The 20,741-nt window shown below is 51.0% G+C and overlaps 2 protein-coding genes across 2 annotated transcripts in view; both read left to right on the top strand.

Annotated features, from left to right (window-relative positions):
* Positions 1 to 12,727, top strand: part of VWF (von Willebrand factor) — a 128,913-nt gene extending 116,186 nt beyond the window's left edge. The window contains exons 45-52 of the mRNA XM_043880888.1: positions 626 to 806; positions 1,663 to 1,703; positions 2,188 to 2,304; positions 7,554 to 7,652; positions 8,310 to 8,438; positions 8,948 to 8,987; positions 11,829 to 11,926; positions 12,408 to 12,727. Coding sequence (XP_043736823.1) covers positions 626 to 806; positions 1,663 to 1,703; positions 2,188 to 2,304; positions 7,554 to 7,652; positions 8,310 to 8,438; positions 8,948 to 8,987; positions 11,829 to 11,926; positions 12,408 to 12,596 — 894 coding nt within the window. The 3' untranslated portion in view covers positions 12,597 to 12,727. The remainder of the gene's footprint in view (positions 1 to 625; positions 807 to 1,662; positions 1,704 to 2,187; positions 2,305 to 7,553; positions 7,653 to 8,309; positions 8,439 to 8,947; positions 8,988 to 11,828; positions 11,927 to 12,407) is intronic.
* A 1,214-nt stretch (positions 12,728 to 13,941) lies between these two features.
* ANO2 (anoctamin 2) overlaps positions 13,942 to 20,741 on the top strand; it is a 336,156-nt gene continuing 329,356 nt past the window's right edge. Inside the window, exon 1 of the mRNA XM_043882141.1 lies at positions 13,942 to 15,756. Within this exon, the coding sequence (XP_043738076.1) occupies positions 15,732 to 15,756 (25 nt within the window). The 5' untranslated portion in view covers positions 13,942 to 15,731. The remainder of the gene's footprint in view (positions 15,757 to 20,741) is intronic.

The following is a 20,741-nucleotide window of genomic DNA, read 5'->3' as shown; positions in this document are numbered from 1 at the left end:
GGTAAAGTGGGGGTGCTGAGCCCTGGGATCCTCAGGAGGCAGGTGCTAGGGTGGGTGTGAGGTGCACCTGGGGGCCTTCCCCTTCTCAGTCCTCCAGGGAGACCAAAACACACTCTGTTTAGAGGGAGGGCAAAGGATTAACTGCCTTGCCCTGGTCATGCGCATCTCCTGGAGTCCTGGGGACAAATTGCAGGGATGAGGGCCAGATGCCAGCATCCCATCCTCAGAGGGAGGCCGTGTGAGGTTGGGTGATGGGCTGGGTTTCCCCGATCCCCGTGTCTCCCCTCCGCTGTCTCCCTATGCAGCTGTTCCTGGTTGCTCAGCTCCCAGGCGGGCTGAGGGTGGAGGGAGCACCCTCAGGCGTCCTCAGGTGCTTCCTCTGGTGGCTTAAGACTGTCTTGGGAGCACACGTGGCTCTGAGCTGGGCTCCTGGTTGGGGGAACTCTGAACCAGACTCACCGAAGAACCTGGATGAGCTGTCACTCCCTCCAGGGGCCTCCCCCTGTGGGCCGGGCTTAGCTGTGGAGCAGGGCTCACCTCCAGGGCCCACCCCCGCTCCCCGGGGGACCGCCCACTCCCAGCAGGACCTCCGGCCCCCCGACCCACTCAGGTGCTCTGCCCGCAGGTGGGCTCTCACTGGGCCTCCCCCGAGAACCCCTGCCTCATCCACGAGTGCGTCCGAGTCAAGGAGGAGGTCTTCGTGCAGCAGAGGAACGTCTCCTGCCCCCAGCTGAACGTCCCCGTCTGCCCCTTGGGCTTCCAGCTGCGCTGTCAGACCTTGGGCTGTTGTCCGACCTGTCGCTGCGGTAAGACGTGCTGCCAGGCCAGCCTTCAGGCCTCCCAACCCTCCAAAAAGGCTCAGAAGGGCTCCCGAATCCTTGCCTTTGGAGCAGCTTAGGGAAATGGGCAGGATCAAATCTTCCTGTCCACTCCTAATGTTTTGGGAGAAAGCAAATGAGAGGAGAGAAGTAGGACAATTCCTGAAGGACGTCACTGAACTCAGTGCTGGCTTTGCACCGTGCCTCATGTCACCCCATGACAATCACAGTGAGTACCAAGATACCTCCATTTGCTCACCTGAGTGGTAGCACTGGGATTGGACCCAGGCTTCTCTGATTCTAGAAATGCCTTCTTCATCATTCTTCTGGAGAAGGTATTCCAACTGCCCATCTCCTAATCCCACCAACCAACCAACCAACCAACCAATTAATCAACCAACCAACCAATCAACCATCGACCAAGCAAGCAAGCAACCAACTAAATAAATAAACAACCAACCAAATAACCAATAGCAGCAGCAACAACAAACAACTCTCACCACCTCCTACTCTGAATTCTTTGTGTGATTTTGTCCTGGGAATTAGTTTCCAAAGCAGATTTTCATTCCTTCACAACCTCAGCACCCAGTGTGAATCACTTAAACAAGCACCCTCCCCTCCAGGGCTCCAGGGGGCTGGAGGGTGGGGAGCAGGCAGCTGCCCATGCTTGGGGGGCCTGGGGTCAGTATGGCCACGTGGGTGGGAGGACCCACAGTGCCTGGCGTGGGGTGGGGGGAAGGACTGGCGGGTGGAGGAGGGAGGCCCAGCCCAGCGGAGCAGCCAGGTTGCAGGTCTCCACCAGGTGTGTTCCGATCACTCACGCCCTGCGCCTGTCTCTCCCCAGAGCCCGTGCAGGCCTGCGTGCTCAACGGCACCATCATCGGGGTGAGCTGATGCCTTCTCCCCAGGGGGGCAGGGACAAGGGCTGTGTGGAGGGTGGGCAGCATCTGAAAATGAAAGTGCAAATGACAGGACCCAGGGTGCTCTGCTCCACCCGCAGTTCCCTTGCTCCTAGGCTTCCCATACATCCTGGGGTGGAAGCCCCAACTCCCCAGCGCCTGGGTCCCACCTTCACCTTCCAGCGCTCACCTCCCGGTCCCCCAGCCCCAGGCACGGGAGATGTCAGTCTGTCCCCTCTCTCTCTGCCCCGGAGAAAGCCCTCACTCTCACCACTGCCATCCTTGAGGGGGGACAGTGGGGGAGGGAGTGGCCTCTGGGGACCGGAGGGGAATTGGGGTGATGATGGCTCCTAGCAGCTTTGAGCAGCCGGGCCCCACACCTAGGACAGATGGCTCATGGGGCTGAGGGCAGTCGGGGATTGGGGGACCGGGGTGCCAGGAGGCCTGACCCTGGTCCCCCCTGGTTCCAGCCTGGGAAGACTGTGATGGTTGACGCATGCATGACCTGCCGCTGCACAGTGCAGGCGGGGGTCATCTCCGGATTCAAGCTGGAGTGTAGGCAGACCACCTGCCAGGCCTGCCCTGTGGTAAGAGATGCTGCGGCTGGGGGTGCTGGGGGGTCAGCTGGGTCCTTGTAGGATCCGGGTAATGGGACCTCGCCGGGGTCTTTAAGTACAAGCTTTCGTGATTTTCTGATTATGGAAATATCTGACAACTGTCAGGAAGGGACTAAAAGTCACCTACCCAGATTGCATTTCTCAGAAATAATTATAACTTAGTTTTGTACATTTTAAATGTTTTCTTCCTGTATTTGCAATGCTGAGATCATATTCACAATTCTGTATTCTTCTTTTAGGCAACATTTTAAGTGACATCACTACTGATCTTTGAAAACATTAAAAATCAGTCAAATATTTATCTGACAGTTACCAGTTAGCTCACAATTATTTATCAGAAACTTGCTATGTGCAGAATTCTACACAACATTCTCTGAGGCAGGAGTGGACCTGCCTCAAAGTATACTTTTATTAATATTGTCCGACTCTTTGTGACCCCATGGACTGCACCCCACCAGGCTCCTCTGTCCAGTAGAATTTCCCAGGCAAGAATACTGGAGTGGATTGCCATTTCCTTTTCCGGGGGATCTTCCTGACCCAGGGATTGAATCCAGATCTCTAGCATTGCAGGCAGACACTTTACCACTGAGCCACCAGGGAAGCCCTATTGAACACTGGGGTGACCTAAAATAGTTCACCCTGTTTTTGCCAGGTTGCAATGATGGTGTTTGCTTTGATCCCACAGGTGGGATCTGGGACGTGGAGTGGGATCTGGGATCTGGATCATCATTTCTAGTGGAGTAGAGGAGAGCATGCATTCACTGGTGTAATCAGTACTCTTAGCAACCCCCCCTCCACCCCTTGCACAGAGCTGCACCCAATGCTGAGGAGGACACCTTGGCTTCTTCTGCAGGCTGCCCCTGCATTTGGGGCTCCTGCTGTCTTAGAAAATACAGTTGGTTGGATGAGTTTCTTGTGAGCTGGATGCACAGAATATGTAATAGTAACCACTCTTCTAGGTGGTGGAGCAGTGGGTGGGGGCTGGACGGTTCCTGGAGAGGAATCTCTCATCAGAGGAGCAATGCAGTGGCCAGAGGGGAGGGGCGATGGGAGGAGGGAGGAGGAGCACTGTAGCCGGTGTGGTCAGCGCTCTTGAGGACAGGGTGTGTTCTGCACTTGTGCAATGTGTGAAGCTCTAAGGAGGGGCTTAATAACATACATGGGGAATGAAGGGATCTACAGGATGCACATTCTGTCTCTGATAGAATGGCTCAAGGAGAACATCCCTGCCTCACTTTGGAAGAAGAGAGTGGAATGTGTGTGTTTTTGTTTTTTTTTAATTTAAAATCCCAGTTGTTTTAGGATTTCCAGTGCAAGTGTGTGTGTGTGTGTGTGTGTGTGAGACAACTCCCCTGAATCATCTGGACTTGGATATGGGAAGGTATGATGCTGTCTGGAGTCTGTGGCACCCCTTCACTTGAATGTCCATGGAATTACAATCAATGCCAGGAGAGAGAGGTCCACACCCGCTGTCCTGCTGGAAAGTGGTCAGAGATATGAGCACAGTCTCTACTGGCGCCCTCTGGTGGTCAGAGGGTGGCATAGCCACCTCCTCTGCATCCTTAGGTACCCAGCTTTAAAATCCATTCTAGACATAGGTTTCTAAGTATTTTTAAATCCACAGCCCCCTTTGGTCTGTGTATTCCTCCTCTTCTCCAAAATTGCATCTCCTCAGGGCAGTGTGGGCTTCCCTGATGGCTCAGATGGAAAGAATCTGCCTCCCAGTGCAGGAGATAGCGGTTTCAATCCCTGGATGGGGAAAGTCTCCTGGAGGAGGCAATGGCAACCCACTCCAGTGTTCTTGCCTGGAGAGTCCCATGAACAGAGGATCCTGGTGGCCACAGTCCATGGGGTCACAAAGAGTCAGACACAACTGAGCAACCAAGCAGACACACACACACACACCACACACACACACACACACACACCCACCCAGGGCAGTGAACTCACTTCCTCCCCCTTGACATCCCGGAGATTAGCTCCGCTGTGTGTCTCTCAGTCTTTGCTGAGCTCTGCCTCACGTGCCCTCTTGTCGCTCAGCATTCTTCCCTGGACCTCTGGGAAGCCTCCTGCATGTGGGGAGCTGTGCTGGGTCAAGTTTAGGTCAGTCTGTTTGAACTGCAAATGTCAGATGGAACTGTCAGCATCACCAGAAACGTGGGCCCTCTGTCTCCTCCAGGGGAGATGATGCTTATACCTCAAGGGGCCCAGCAGCTGGTGGTCTGTGCTGGTGGTTTGTGCTGGTAGAGACAAAGGAAAACAAGGGGAAGAGACATGACCCTGACCAGGAACATGGAGAAGGCCTCCCGGAGGAGCATAACCTTGGGCTGACCTTGAGCAGTGCCCTCCCAGGAGGCAGAATGGGGCCAGACTGGCCCATCAGCAAGGGTAAGGGCAGTGGCTTTCCAAAAAAAAAAAAAAAGTACATTCTCTTTTTTAAAGGCTTTTTAAAAAAAATAGTTCTACTAGATATTGCAATTATTTTTTTAAGTAGATAAATTAAGGTTTTTAGTTGGAGTTTCAATATAAAACTCTCAAGAATTACTAGAATGAATAGACAGAAAAGTAGGAGGATACAGTAGACCTGAAAAACTCTATGAATCAATTCAACGTAATTAAGATTTGTACAATTTTCACACAACAGCAGGATGCAAAATTTTATTCAAGTTCCCATAGACTATAAACCAGGAGACACTGGAACATATCCAGGGACATAAAACAAGGTGCAAAAATTTCATGGCCTAAAGGTATTGAAATCACACAAACTCTGTTCTCTTAACACTGTGGAATTATGTTAGAGATCAATATCAAAAGAGATTTGAAAATAATCAAGTGCAATGTATAAAATATTATATTATCACTGTGCGTGTGTGCTAAGTCATTTCAGTTGCATTTGACTCTTTGCGACCCCATGGACTGTAACTCTCCAGGCTCCTCTGTCCATGGGATTCTCCAGGCAAGAATAGCGGAGTGGGTTGCCATGCCCTCCTTCAGGGGATCTTTCTGACCCAGGTATCGAACCTGTGTCTCTTATGTCTCCTGCATAGGCAGGCAGGTTTTCTTTACAACTCGTGCCACCTGGGAAGCCCATATTCACTATTCATTATCAGTTGTAAACCGTGCATATGACCGATGTTAATAAATGTATTCACAAGAGAAAAAAGTTTAAAAAGAGGGTGAGAAAAGAAAAAAAGAGTAAGGGCAGTGGGGAGATAGGACTGGGGTCCTCGAGTGGCCAACACAGTTTGTGAAAAGGGCTGGGAGACACCTCTGAGAAGAGCCTGGGGGGCATCCCTGGACAGGGCAGCAGGGCTCGTTGGCTGCTCTGACCTGAGTTCTGTGGTTGGCGGGATGCCTGGCCCTTCCTGGTTGGATGCTCCAGCGAAAGCCCGGTCAGCCCTGCCCGCCTCCTGGTCCACCTGGTGGCCGTGCAGTGGGTGTCCAGTCAGCAGTGGCTGGAAGCCCAGCAGCGCTCAGACACGCCTGTCACCCGTGTGCCTGTATTCTCGCAGCTGTGTTCTCGCTGCTCAGGGTCTCTTCTCTCTCCTGCGAGTGAGGTCAGCCTGCTCCCTCCCCTCCCCTCCCTCCTTCCTCAGTTCACTGCTCCTCTGAAATCAGTGCCCCCTCCTCTCACCTCCCACTCCATCCTCCACCTCCTCTGGTCCCTTTCCCTCCCATAACGCCCTCCATCTTTCCTCGTCCTTGAATTCACCATGCCCTTGGCCCCTCTGGGGTGTGGATGGAGCCTCCACAGCCCCATCTCTTCACTTTGCAACCTTCTCCTCCATTTGTCCCCCACCCCTCATGTCTCCTGTAAAGATTTTGGGCTGAGTAGAGGGTATTTCCTAGTTTCTTCTAGCACTCACTAGAAAATGCCCCAATCCAGGCTCCCATGAAATCCTGTCTGATGTCAACCCCATTTTATTTCCTCATTCTGATAGTAACCAGTTGCATGCATTCATGCTGTTTTCCCCATCTCTCTCTTCCTCTCCCATCCATCACGGTCCCCACCTTCAGGAATCGTGTGATTTTGAAAACACAGCTAAAGCTTACCCCATGGCCTCAGATGTTGGCGGTGTCCTTCCAAGCATGTGTGTGTAGCCAGGGTCCATCCAGTCGCCCTGTTCTGCTGGAAGCTCAGTCCTCACTGGCTTTCTCCACAGCCTACGTGGTGGGTTCAGTGCACACTCACAGACTCCTCACCGCCCTGCTGGTTAGGAGGCTTCAGTCTTGGTGCAATCAACACGGGAGCCCTGTGATACAGCGGGTCTTCTGCCCCGGACTCCAGACTGACCTGCTAGGGATTCACAGCAGGAAAACCTCAGGACCCCAAAGAATGAATCTCTAAGTGGTCATTACTAAATACAGCAAAATGAAAAAAATGACACCGTAGTTGGCTTTCACATAGCTAAATGTATTCTTTTAAAATTTTACTGAATTTTGTTCTTCCTGTTTTTTTTTTCTTCCTTTTGGCATGTTGTGAAAGTGTTAGTTGTTCAGTTGTGTCTGACTCTTTGCGACCCCATGGACTGTAGCCCGCCAGGCTCCTCTGTCCATGGAATTCTCCAGGCGAGAATATTGGAGTGGGTTGCCATTCCCTTCTCCAGGGGATCTTCCCGATCCAGGGACCTGGTTCTCCTGCATGGCAAGCAGATTCTTTGCTGTCTGAGGCACCAGGGAAGTCCCTTTTGGCATGGTGGGGAAAGGTGAAAGAGCTTAAATTTTAATGCAATGATGAGACAACTGATGATCGCTTTTTGGTTCTTACTTGGTTAGCATGGGTGAAAATTCTTTGCAAAAATAAAAAGTTGGTTACCCTGTATGGTCTCCCAGATTTGGGGGAAGTTTTTGTAAAACCATGAAATCCTGTGGTCTGGAAGCTACAGCCTTTTCCCCTACCGTGAAGGGGAAGGGACGGAGGCAGGGTGCAATTTCCACCGTGACAAAGTCCAGTGGCAGATGATGATTGCGTGGACTCGGTGATGACAGAGGACCCTGGAATGACAAGCAGTGGATGAGTTCAAGATGCATTTTTTGGCAAGATCTGGTGATGAGTGAGGGGCGAGGCAGGGGATGAGAAAAAGAGAGCAGGGACGAGGATGGCCCCCAGATTTCTGGTTGGAGCGGCTGGGTATGATGAAATCATTTACAGTTTGGCTTACTTATGAACGGGGTCTTTGGGGGAGGCTCACAGAGGCTGCATTTTCTCCTGGTTCCAGGGTTACGTGGAAGAGAAGCTCCAGGGCGAATGCTGTGGGAGATGCCTGCCTACGGCGTGCACCATTCAGCTACGAGGAGGACAGATCCTGATGCTGAAGGTGGGAGCAAGTGGAAGTCAAGACTGTCCCCTCAGATCACCGTCTGCTTCCTTGCTTGGGGATCTTTTCTTCAAGAAAGAGGGGGCCAAGTTTGGGTCGATATTGACTTCTTTTCATACCTATTTCTGATTTTTTGTAAAGAAAAGATGGATAACCTTTAGGAGGTATAGGATTTAGTTATTTTGTCACTTTCCTCGACAAGGGGATAGTTGGTGTGGGCCCCATGATTGAGAGTTGGTTGACCTCTAAGGTTTTCTCCAGCCTCGATTATCTCTGAGACTGGGTAGGCAGTCAGGTGGCAGAGATGCCCATCTGTGAAAGTTAGGATGGGCTGCTGAGGCAGGCGCCTAGTTCACTCATCTCTTGGTCAGAGGCACTCATCTCTAGTTCAGCTATTGATTGCCCAGTTTACCTCCACTGCATCTTAATTCTTTACGCTGTTATGTGGTCAGAAGAGTTTAGGGATTCCCTACCTTCATACAGCCCTATTCCCAGGAAACAGGTTGCAAAACCAGACTGCACCTACCTCATTCTTGTTCTATGGTCCCCCACACTGTCTCAACAACTCCAAGGAGTCAAGATCACTGTTCAAAGTGGCTTTGAAACCCAAGGGCTGTCTTCAGATGTGCTCAACGCATATCCTCTCTTTCCTTTCAGCGTGATGAGACACTCCAGGATGGCTGTGACAGTCACTTCTGCAAAGTCAACAAGAGAGGAGAGTTCATTTGGGAGAAGAGGGTCACGGGCTGCCCGCCCTTCAACGAACACAAATGTCTGGCTGAGGGGGTGAGCCGTCAGAGCCCAGGCCCTGCTTTCCTCTCAACTGGCTCCATCTTTGACTGAAAAAAGAAGGTTCTTCTGAATGGCAGTCCAGCTCTGCCATGATTCCCAGTGTTCAAGGAGAACCCCGACCTAGTTTAAAAATCAACAATATTACAAAATCACAGCGTGATGGAGAGGTGAAACTCTCTCCACAATGCTCTAAGAAAATACCTCCCCTTGAGGGAGATTGGATCTGTGATCCTTGAATGGGGAGGTGAGAGGCCAAACTGACTGATGTTCTCCCCTGGGAATGACAGTCCTGGTGACTCTCAACTGGAAGAGAATTTGGAATAATCAGGACCGTTTCAGCCTGGCCGGGCAGGGTGGTCAGTCTGCTCACCTTTGTGATGGGACAGCCTGTTCACTTCGGGGGCCTTGGGCTGTGAGTCCAGAGGCAGGACTTGGCCTGGAGTGACAGAAAGTGTCCACTATGTACTATTTGTGCCTAACTCGGGACTTTGCTGTTTTCTTAGGGGAAAATCGTGAAAATTCCTGGCACGTGCTGTGACACATGTAAGTACATTACCAATAGACTGTCCCTTGAAACCCATCAGATCCAGACCAGGGGATGTTCCTCGAAGTGAACTTTATTCTAGGAAGATAGCACAGTCATTGCATTCCGTTCTGCAGGGGACTGCCTCCCAGCCTCGCGTGTCCTTGGACTGCCCCCTCCTCAAGCCCCCTTTCAGATGCCTGTACACCAGTCTCTTCTTCCTTCTTCCAGACTCCTGGCAATCACTAGCCTCTTACTTGCCTTTCTCCTCACCGGGTCTTGGGTTGGTCACAGTCCTATCACAAGAGAATGTCTTCTCTCTGCCCTTGAAGCTCCTTGAAGACAAGGCACCTTGATTTATGATCTCAACAGATGAGACACTCAATACACCTCTATTCTTTGGGTATCCCAGAGAGAAGGGGAAGTGAGAAGCTAGCTGTGGGGCTGCAGAGAAACACAGTCTTTCCAAGGATTGATAGGCTGGTCTCATTAACCAGTTTTATTACCCTCCTCTCCTTCACTCTCACCTGTTCTTTTTTTAAATTAATTAATTTTGGTTTTGGCTGTGCTGTGTCTTCATTGCTGTGCCCAGGCTTTCTCTAGTTGTGGAGAGCTGGGGCTACCTTTACTTGCTGTGTGCAAGCTTCTCATTGTGGTGGCTTCTCTTGTTGCTGAGCATGGGCTCTAGAGCGTGCTGGCTCCGTAGTCATGGTGCATGGGCTTAGGTGCCCCGAGGCATGTGGGATCTTCCCGGAATAGGGATCGAACCTGTATCCCCTGTGTTGGCAGGCAGATTCTTTACCACTGGGCCACCAGGGAAGTCCTTGGCTCTTCCTGACCTTGCACTTGTGTTGCACGGGTTGGTCCCCCAGTAGTTACTGCAGCAGCTTTGGAGACGGAGCTCCAGTCTGCTCATCAGAAAGCATCTCACCACACATTTTTGTTTCCAAGAGCACCCGTACCTTTCAGAATCCCAAAGTTCGTGCTGTATTCTCTGGGTATAGAATTACTTGTCTGGACTAATATTCTTTGTTTTTTTAGTTTAGTTACTTAGCTTTTGTTTGTTTGTTTTTGGATTCCTGGGTCCATGTTCCCATGTTTATTTGGAGGTAGAGAAAGAAAAGAGTTGCTCAGTTGTGTCCGGCTGTTTGCAACCCCATGTACTATAGCCCACCAGGCTCCGCTGTCCGTGTAATTCTTCAAGCAAGAATACTGGAGTGGGTAGCCATTCCCATCTCAAGGGGAGCTTTCTGACCCAGGGATCGAATCTGGTCTCCTGCATTGCAGGTGGATTCTTTACCATCTGAGCCACCAGGGAAGCCCCTGGGGAAAAGAAAGGAAGAGTGAAAACATGAATACCTTCAGTGGTCAGTCATTTTTTCTTCTCCTGATGGCTCACTCTGACAGTCTCTGGAGTTGCTGTAACCAAGCTGCAGACGGAGGGGACACACTCTGAGAGCATCTCTCTCTGTGATTCCTGTCTGCATGGCTGAGATCAGGAAGCCGTCCAGGAAGAGACGCATTTTCCTCTAGGTGTGCTGCAGGGGCAATCTGGCCGAGGCTGTTATCTGCAAAACTAGCAATGAGGCCAAACGGGGCTTCAGTGCTTTCAGGAGACGGGGCCCTCCATAAGGAAAATAAGCCAGGCTCGGGGATTTAAATCTACTGTGTGTTGGCTTCAATATGTTTTCCTCATTCACTCTCTTAATGTGGTTGGCAGGCTTTTGCTTTAAAATGAAATTATTTGGAAATTGGGAGGCTGGCTAATATGTAGTTAAGGTTGAATTAGATTTGGAGCCATCCAGGAATGGAAAACTCCCAGTGTTTGGACAGGCAACGGTGAACTGACATTAAATCCTAGAATTATCAGTGGGGCAAGCAGAGATTCAAAGCTGAATGCTGTTAAGCCCTGTGTGGTAAGGAAACCCATACCTGCGACCAGGAGATGGCTTTACTCAAAGCAAAGATTCCACAAGGGCTGCAAGGATCTTCTCGGTCCCCACAATGACATTTGCAGGGATGAATAGATATTAATTGTACTTATTGAATACTTCATTGCTTGTTTGCTTCTGGGTATAGTATAAGCAGGCTTTCCAGGTGGCGCAGTGGTAAAGAATCCACCTGCCAATGCTGGAGATGGAGGAGACGCAGGTTTGATCCCTGGGTGGGGAAGATCCCCTGGAGAAGAAACTGGCAACCCTCTCCAGTATTCTTGCCTGGAAAAGTCCATGAACAGAGGAGCCTGGCAGGCTACAGTCCATGGGGTCACAGAGTTGGACATAACTGAGCAACTCACACACATGCAGAGTTATAAGCACAAGAGGATTGCTCTGATCATTATGGCTTTTAGAGTCTACAATTGTATAAAAGTGAGTCTTATCCATCGACATCACCAAAGCACGGTGAATCTAGGCTCCTCTTGCAGTTAGAATTGTTCCATTAAGTGAGTTCAACCCAGTGATATCTTTATCTCTGATTATGAAGGGCCAGGAGAAGCTGGGCTTCCCAGGTGGTGCTAGTGGTTAAGAACCTGCCTGCCAATGCAGGAGATGCAAGTTCGATCCTTGGGTCGGGAAGATCCCCTGGAGAAGGGAATGACAGCCCACTCTAGTATTCTTGCCTGGGAAATCACATGGACAGAGGAGCCTGGTGAGCTGCAGGCTGTGGGGTTGCAAAGAGTTGGACATGACTGAAGCGACAGCAGGAGAAGCTGAGGGGAACCAGGATCACTGACTTGCCCTCCCTGGAGCTGGCTGTGGAGACCTGGTTACTGTGAAATTGACCTATGTCCAGTGAATAAGGGAACTGGAGTGGACAATGTTGAATGGGAAAACAGGTCCCATCTCTCACCTGCCCTGTAGGTGAGGAGCCCGAGTGCAAGGACATCACGGGCAGGGTGCAGCACATCAAGGTGGGCGATTGCGCATCTGAAGGGGAAGTGGACATCCACTATTGCCAGGTAAGGAGTCCTTGGTTCAGAGGAGGGGTCTCTTCATTTGAACACCTCTCTTTAGATACATTGTGCAAAGATCTGGGAAGTTCACAAGGAGGAGATGTGAAAGAAACTAGGAACTTTCTTTTTCCTTTTTTTTTGAAAGCAAATATTTTATTGAAGTAACTGAGAACTTTTGACCCCAGAAGATAAAAACATCAGCAATGATTCAAAGCGTCCTTTGAAGAGAATGGAGGGTTACTTATGGAACGTGGGAGCTGCGTTCCTTGGAGATCCATCAAACATGCACAGAAATCGCAGCTATAGGGCTGGGTGTGAGAGTTCCATTAGGGCAGGCCTTTCAGACACATTGCCTGGCTGTCCTGGGTTCCTCTGGCGGAGGCCAGGCCTGGAGGAGGGCAGGTGCAGGAAGCGGGCTGCCCCAGAGCCCTCCCCACCCTGCGACTCTCCATCACCCGTGTCGCCGCCTCTCTCTTTCCCGCTGCAGGGAAGATGCACCAGCAAAGCCCTGTACTCCATCGACACGGAGGATGTGCCGGACCAGTGTTCCTGCTGCTCGCCGACGCGCACGGAGCCCATGCGAGTGCCCCTGCGCTGCACCAACGGCTCCGTCATCTACCACGTGATCCTCAACGCCCTGCAGTGCAAGTGCTCCCCCAGGAAATGCAGCCCGTGACGCGCTGCCCGCCCTCCGCGGACACCCGCTGCCTCTCGCTAGGCTCGGCCACCCCTGCACCGCGCGCATGCGCACTCTGCTCCCGGACCTTCCCGGACGCACAATAAAGGCCAATCTATCTTCTCGTCAAAGGCTGGTGGTTCATCCAGGTTGAGATGACTGGGCTGCTCTGAGCCGGGTGCTGAAGTGGGGGGTGGGGAGTGGAGAGGGAGCCCAGGCTTTCACACCAGATCCTTTTCAGCCCCGAGAGAGATGCTACGCAGTGCAGGTACTGGACAATGAAGCTGGAAAAGATTTAGACATCATCTCATCCACTGCCCTCTCCTGCCCCTTCACCGAGGATGAAAGTAGCTCAGAGAGCTTGAGTGACTTGCCCAAGGTCACACAGCCACTGGGTGGCAACGCCAGGCTCAGAACCCGAGGACCTGGACACCTGGGCAAGAACTCTTGGGCTGGTCCACCAGAGCCACACGAATCTAGTGCTGACAGATTCAGCCTTTTCCTCACTGGAACAAGGGGAGGGCTGCATTTTTAGGCCTTTCTGCTTCCGCTGGAGAAGAACCTCCAGGGAAGATAACATTGGAGGCAAACGCCATGAGTTGCGTTGAGTCACGTTGGTGGGGAGCTTTAGCCGGGTAGAGGGAAGGAGGAATGGATAGAAGTTTTATATAACTGCTCAATAATTCAAAGGCTGTCGCCCTCTATCCATCACCCCACCTCCAATTTTGAGTAGTCTCTAAGGTCTCTGTGGGAAAGCAGATCTGGGGCCAGAGAATTATTAATAGCTGTCTCTCTTCTGACTGATCGCCTGATGCTCCAACCCAGGACGAGGTGCTGTTGGCGGCGTGGAGCTCCGAGAAATTCAGTGGGAGGCTACTTCTTCAACAGAGGGTGTCAATTTCTCAGTGCACCCATAGCCCGAGTTCTCCTCGTATTTACTGACAGGACGATTCACTACCAAGGAAAGAGCTGAACTTGAAAAATTGCATGTTTTGATTTTTAAAAACAGCAGGGAGCAGGGTAAATAGGATGCTGAAGGAGAAACAGTGGGGTGTGAACTGGGAGCTCTCCCACTCTGCATGCGTTCCAAGGTGGGTCTGCCTCTGGTCCCAGCTCTTGCTACTCAGTCACTCAGTCGTGCCCAACTCTTTGTGACCCCATGGACTGCAGCCCGCCAGGCTGCCCTGTCCTTCACCATCTCCCGGAGTTTGCTCAAACTCATGTCCATTAAGTCGGTGATGCTATCCAACCATCTCATCCTCTGTCACCTCCTTCTCCTCCTGCCCTCGATCCTCCCCAGCACCAGGGTCTTTTCTAATGAGTTGGCTCCGCATCAGGTGGCCAAAGTATTGGAAGTTTCAGCTTCAGCATCAGTCCATCCAAAGAATATTCAGGGTTGGTTTCCTTTAGGATTGACTGGTTTGATGTTGTAGTCCAAGGGACTCTCAAGGGTCTTCTCCCAGGACTCTCTATTTTGTCCTCCTCAGACCAGATGGAATAGCACCCCGAAGTGAGAGTCTTAGGAAGGGTCTCAGGGAGCATGGGGAGAGAGAAGAGATGAACCAAGGTGGAAATGTTTCCAGTCCTCTTGGCGTTGGAAACATAGGGAAGGGTTCCCAGAAGAGGGTGGAGAAGGGTGTGTCTGGGAGAGAAAGGAGCCAGGATCCAAGTGTTAGAGCACAGACTCTGGAGTGAGCTCAGCCCTCAGAGATATGGGGCCTGACCTATACACTGCAGTCTCCTTATCTGTGAAATGGGTACACAGGCAGTAAAACATAGAACGGTTATTAGAACTCATTCCTTTGGGAGAGGCTCTGAGAAGGGTGCGGAGGGAGTGGATGTCTGTATCCATACCAGCCTTGATTACCCCTGGCGGCCAGGACACAGCCCAGGGTGGGCACATGCTGTTTCTGGTTTTCTTCTGCTCAGCTCCTTACTTCCCTTTACTGTCTCAGGTTCATCATCAATTGATACAAGGTATAAAGTGGGGAAGGGCTTCCTCAGTAGCTCAGCAAGAAAGAAGCCGCCTTCAGTGAAGGAGACATGGGTTTGATCCCTGGGTCAGGAAGATCCCCTGGAGGAGGAAATGGCAACCCACTCCAGTATTCTTGCTTGGAAAATCCCATGGACCAAGGAGCCTGACGGGCTATAGTCCGTGGGATTCCAAAAGAGTTGGGCATGACTTCAAGACTGAACACTCATGCATAAAGTGGAGAGCAGTCCCACCAGTCCACCTTATCAGCATGGGAGTTGGGAAAGTTTGTGGTCATACAGAGCCAACTTGACATATATGTTAACATAATACCTTTTCATTTTCTGGGTCCCTGGTATTAATGCACTTGCTTACCTTGGGGGCATCTTGGAATTGTAGATTTCATCATGCAGAATGGCTCTTTGGAGGTCTTCTCTTCCATCCCCCTTCCCATGGCTAGGTACCAAAGCCATTCCAGAGAGATGGACCTCCTCTTTTTTCCTAGGATGGAGCTTTCAACATCTGCTTCCTCAACTGGTCCCACAGTCTTCCTGGGAAGCTTTTCTAAAACCTGCCTCTCCCCTTACCACTTGCAGCCCTTCTTCCTGTCCCTGGGGCGAGATTCCTCCACTTCTGCTCCTTTTAGTCTAGAGAAAGGTGGGGGACAGCTGGTGGCTGTGCGGGGAAGCACCCGCCCCCACCCAGGCGATCAGCCACAGGGCGGCGGGAAGCAGGGTTCCTGGGCGGGATTGGAAACTAATCAGGCAGACGGTTCCAGAGATAATCCGGCTGAACGCTCACACCCGAACCAGGTTAGGAGGCAGCGCCTGGGGTTAGGGAGAGCCGCAGTCTTACGGTCTGGCCCCTCAGCTTCATTAACCCGAGCGTGACCCAGACTCAACCCGCCGGCGGGAACGCGCTTCTTCCTCCACGTGGCGCGACTAGCGGCCGGTGCGCCCAGGGCGCAGCAGCCGGAGGAGGCCAGGTGGCCCCAGCGAGGGATGGGGGAGGAGACAGCAGCAGCAGGCAGGGGCGGGCACGTCCAGACGGAGCTGAGCCGAGATGGAATTAGCCCGGGGGCTGAATAAGCCAGTGCAGACGCCAGTGCAGACGCCAGCGCAGCCGCGGGACAGTCGGGGTTTCGCGTCTGGTGCGCCCGCTCCATGGCCACCACCCCAGGGCTGCATGGTGAGTCTCCTTTGCATGGACCTGGTCCTGAGCATCTAGAATCTTGTAGGACGGAGAGGGGGCTGGGAGTGAAGGAGCGGGCATCCCTATTCCCACCCTTGAGATTGGTGACCCCCGGTGAACCTGGAAGGGGCTTCGCAGGGAATCCGTCTGCTGGCTAGACAGGCAGACATAATTTCAGTCTATGATCCCTGACATGAAAGCCCTTTGTCCAGCCCAAGACCGCTCTGTCCCGGGGCTCCAAGCTCAGGGGTCCCACGCTTGTCTGTGGAGAAATGGGTGCCTCCCCGGATGCTGGGACACCCAGACCAGCAACTTCTCACCCTTGGGTGGCTCTCACCCTCAGAAGGCGAGGGACACTTGAGTGGTTTCCTGGACGCTCATGTCCTATCAAGGAGAAAAGAGGTAGGACAAGAGTCAGGGGATTGGTGCAGTGGCTTTTTGTTGATGAATTACCAATTCCAATCTCTTTATCTTCTCCTTGTTACAAGTCAGGGGGTGTTTAGCACATCTGAACGGATCAGCAAACAACTGAGGTTTAATTCAGAAACAGTCTGCTGAGGACAGAGGTTCAGAGTCATCCCCTGCAACTTGACTTTAGCCTCTTGGAGCATCCTCACAATTTCAGGAAGTCTCTCCCAGCCCTTATCCACCCCAGGAAGGGCATTTACACTTCGGGAAACACAGGCTTTCCCCGGGGGGGGTGGGGGGTTATTTAAGAAGAAAAGCAAATTGAGGCAGCGTTTAGGGGAGCAGGGCATGATCCTTCTGCATCTTCAGGTGATATTGAATACACACGTGAGTTTGGTGGGGTTGACCCTGCCTAGAAGGGGTTTCTGTCTGGAGTCTTGTTTCCAGTGGGTTGTGAGAGAGGCGTGGAGTGGCAGGGGCCGGGGAAGGTGCTCACTTCACTGGCATGAACAGTGGGCACAGGGGACTGGAAGGCAGGTGTGAGTCTGGGACTGCGTGAGCATGTGTGGAGAGACACTCCGGGACCGTGTGAATGCTGGTCTAGGGCAGAAGTTCCTGCCGAGCAAGGTTAAATCTCATCCCCAAAGGCAGGTGGCAGGTGAGGGAGGATCTTAGATGAGAGGGGGCTCCTCCAGAGGGTGACAAGACAGCTTGTCTGGGCTTTGCTCTCGGGATTGGACATCAGAAGCCTGCCCCAGCTGCTAGACACCCAGGGCCCGATCGCCCCTTCACTGTGACCTGCCACACGCCATCATTTTGGGAGCCAGGAACCTAAGTAGGTCCTTTCTGGGCACCCGGGCTGCTGTCTGAGTTGCTTCTAGGTGGACCCTGGGCCTCTTTGCTGGCTGATGGAGGTGGCTGTGTGAGCAGGGAGGGTGGGTTCCAAACACCAGCCTCAGGCTCTGCTGGTCCAGTTTGTCTGTCCCTTCTCTGCCCACTTCCACAGTGGGGCAGGACTGGGGTCGGGGGCCAGAGACCCTGAGGGCTAGAGTGGCGCTTGTGTTTCATTTTCTCTAATGAGGACCCGATTTCCATCTTGTGGACCCTTCTTCTGGCTGAGGGCAGCCTGGTGTTTCTAGAGCACGAAGAACAGAAACGACCACTAGAGATGAGAATCTGGCCTCTAGCTACAAAGTAGAATCCATCCATATTTGTGATCAGGCTGCTGGGGAGGAGGAGTTTGAAAAAAGATTGCCTTCAAAGAAGGAACCAGCCACGTGGACACCTGGAGAATGGTCAAGCAACGGCATGCCTGTGTGATATTGCTTCAGTCATGTCCAACTCTTTGAGACCTTATGGATCATAACCTGCCAGGCTCTGCTGTCTCTGGGATTCTTTGGGCAAGAATATTGGAGTTAGTTGCCAAGCCTTCCTCCAGGAGGTCTTCCTGACCCAGGATTGAACCCGTGTCTCCTGCGGCTCCTGCATTGCAGGCAGATTCTTTATTGCCGAGCCACCAGGGAAGCCCCTCAAGCAGCAGCAGTAGAGACGAAAGACCCTGGGGCAGCAATGTGCTTGGGCTGTCCACAAATTCAAGGGGGAGACCCAGTGCCTGGAGGGTAAGGGAGAGGGTGAGCCAGATCGCACGGAGTCTTGGGGCTCAGGCTGTATGCTTTTGACTTTCAAAGAGAAAGGGGAGACATATTTAGACACTGTGCATACAGATACCGCGCTTCACTTCCCAACAGCCTTGGGGTCAATATGAAATCCATGGCACTGAAGGGGAATCTGAGGTTCAGAGAGGTTAGGAAATACCCCTGTTACATGGGGTTCACCAGTGAATCATCGGTGAAGGATAAAGTTGGAATTCCAACTCACTTCCCTTCCACCTCACCTGGTTGCTCTCATTCTGTTCTTCAGAAGCCACTAGAAGGAAGTGGAGATGTTGGCAAGGAAGGGGTGGGTGGAAGTGTGGGTGGAAGTGGGGCCTTTAGGGAGATATTAATTTTGCAAGGCTGATAGGTGATGCTGTGGTCATATTCCAGGCAAGGCTTGCCTTGACACGACTTCCAGTCTGGAGTCATCAGGGTTAGTTTATTTAGTGGGATCAAACCTCAGAAGGCCAGTTGTCATCACTGAACTCCTATGACAACGTGCCACTGTGCTTCACACCGGGGACATGCTTCAGTGAGCACAGGTTGCCTGAATTCCACATTGACGGTTTACAGGCACGTGGCAGACTGACCCACTGCCTGCAGAGGACTTGCCCAGTGTCTGATGATTCTGGTAATCTCAGCTCACGATCACTTCTATGGGTTGCACCCCATGCCCCTGTGGGGGCCGCACACACCAGTTCAGAGCACACTTGTGGAGCCAGTGCTCGGTGCTGGAGCTTCAGCGACCAACAGGGCACGCACACCCGGGACTGTCAGGACCTCACACTCTAAGGTCACCACCCCACTCCTTGTTGGACAGGAAAAGGAGGAGGCGGGGTCAAGAACAGGCTTGTTCAGACCACACCAATGAAATTAACCACATCCATACTTCATAAGCTCCCAGTGGCTCAGACTGTAAAGAATCTGCCTGCAATGCAGAAGACTTGGGTTCAATCCCTGGGTTGGGAAGATCCCCTGGCAAAGGGGATGGCAACCCACTCCAGTATTCTTGCCTGGGAAATCCCATGGACAGAGGAGCCTGGCAGGCTACAGTCCATGGGGTCGCATGGAGTCGGACGTGACTGAAGCAAATAATACTTTCACACTTCATAGTATTAATACATTTCAAGATGTACCAGAAGTCTTTCTTTGGCTCCTATGGACAACCCTGCCCTCCCTCCAGAAACTCTAAGCAAATAATTTATAAATAGTCCATCTGGCTGACAGTTCTCCATCTCTGTTAACTTGTGCTGAAACTACAAAAAGGTGACAGTTCTTTCAAGGAGCTGGGTGAGATCCTCCCCTCACTGTGTAGCAAACACAAATATAAAGCGTGCCACCCTTGTATTTCCTTTTTTTAAAAAAAAAACTTTCTTTTATTTCGTAGAGTATTTTTATTTATTCTATGCTCCCGACCAGGCACTGAACCTGTGCCTGTGCAGTGGGAATTCAGAGTCTTAACCACTGGACCCCCAGGGCAGTCCCACCCTCATATCTTCTGACTGGTTCACTGATTTCTAGAAAAACGGGAAAACTCACACGTTTCCAGCAATCACTGATGCCTGTTATTCATCATAAACTAATTAAAAATAGCTTTAAGAATTTAAAAGTAATGATAAGTGCCCATTGAAAATAATTAAATAGAAAAAAATACTGGTTTTTAATATTTGGTGATTATTCTTGACCGTAACTCCCTTTGAATTCATTTTTATTTTTTTCCTATATCAGTAACTACTTCTATTTCTTATTTATTAACCTTCAAACCTTCAAACCTTGTAACCTTTCTTCAAACAAGTTACAAGAAAGGAAAACCTAGATACCAAAAAACTTAAGGGAAAAGGAGCAAATGCCAAAGAATGAAAGATTGGGAACATATTATTATATCAGCCAAACCTAGATAAGAATAGATACTGTAATTGAGCAAAAACTTACCTATGAACCTCTTGACAGGCAGCTCAGAAAAGAGATAATAAGTTACATGGGTCCCATTGCCTAAGAAAATGAGACTAGTTCATCAACATTAAACTTTAAGAAGAATGTCACAGTGGTATTTGTGTGACATATAAGACATTGCCCAGCATAATGAGCTTTAGTTTCATTAGTAGCTTTTTAGAAAGGGTATTATTTTTCATGTGGGCATTTATTTTATTGTGTCTGTCTTTTTTTAAAAGAGGTGTTTCTGTCTTATACTTTTCTGGTCCGTGCTACTCTATTATACTGAAAAAAAAAATGCTGTTTTCAAACCATTAGATAACCAACTATCTTTCAAATCATTAGATAACCAACCTCTATCTTGAAGAATAGTGGCCTATGGGTACTTTGCCAACAAAGGTCCATCTAGTTAAGGCTGTGGTTTTTCCATTGGTCATGTATGGATGTGAGAGTTGGACTGTGAAGAAAACTGAGTGCTGAAAAATTGATGCTTTTGAACTGTGGTGTTGGAGAAGACTCTTGAGAGTCCCTTGGACTGCAAGGAGAGCCACCCAATCCATCCTAAAGGAGATCAGTCCTGGGTGTTCATTGGAAGGACTGATGCTGAAGCTGAAACTCCAATACTTTGGCCACCTCGTGCGAAGAGTTGTCTCATTGGAAAAGACCCTGATGCTGGGAGGGATTGGGGACAGGAGGAGAAGGGGACGACAGAAGATGAGATGGCTGGATGGCATCACCGACTTGATGGACATGAGTTTGAGTAAACTCCGGGAATTGGTGACGGACAGGGAGGCCTGGCGTGCTGCGATTCATGGGGTCGCAAAGAGTCGGACATGACTGAGCAACTGAACCGAACTGAACTGATGGGCTTCCCAGGTGGCTCAGTGGTAAAGAATCCACCTGCCAGTGCAGGAGAGGCAGATTTGATCCTTGGGTTGGGAAGATCCCCTGGAGTAGGAAATGGCAACCCACTCCAGTATTCTTGCC

Source organism: Cervus elaphus, chromosome 22 (assembly GCF_910594005.1).
Source record: "Cervus elaphus chromosome 22, mCerEla1.1, whole genome shotgun sequence".
Taxonomy (NCBI): Eukaryota; Metazoa; Chordata; class Mammalia; order Artiodactyla; family Cervidae; genus Cervus; species Cervus elaphus.
The sequence above is the reverse complement of the archived record's forward strand: the minus strand, read 5'-3'. Positions and strand labels throughout refer to the sequence as shown.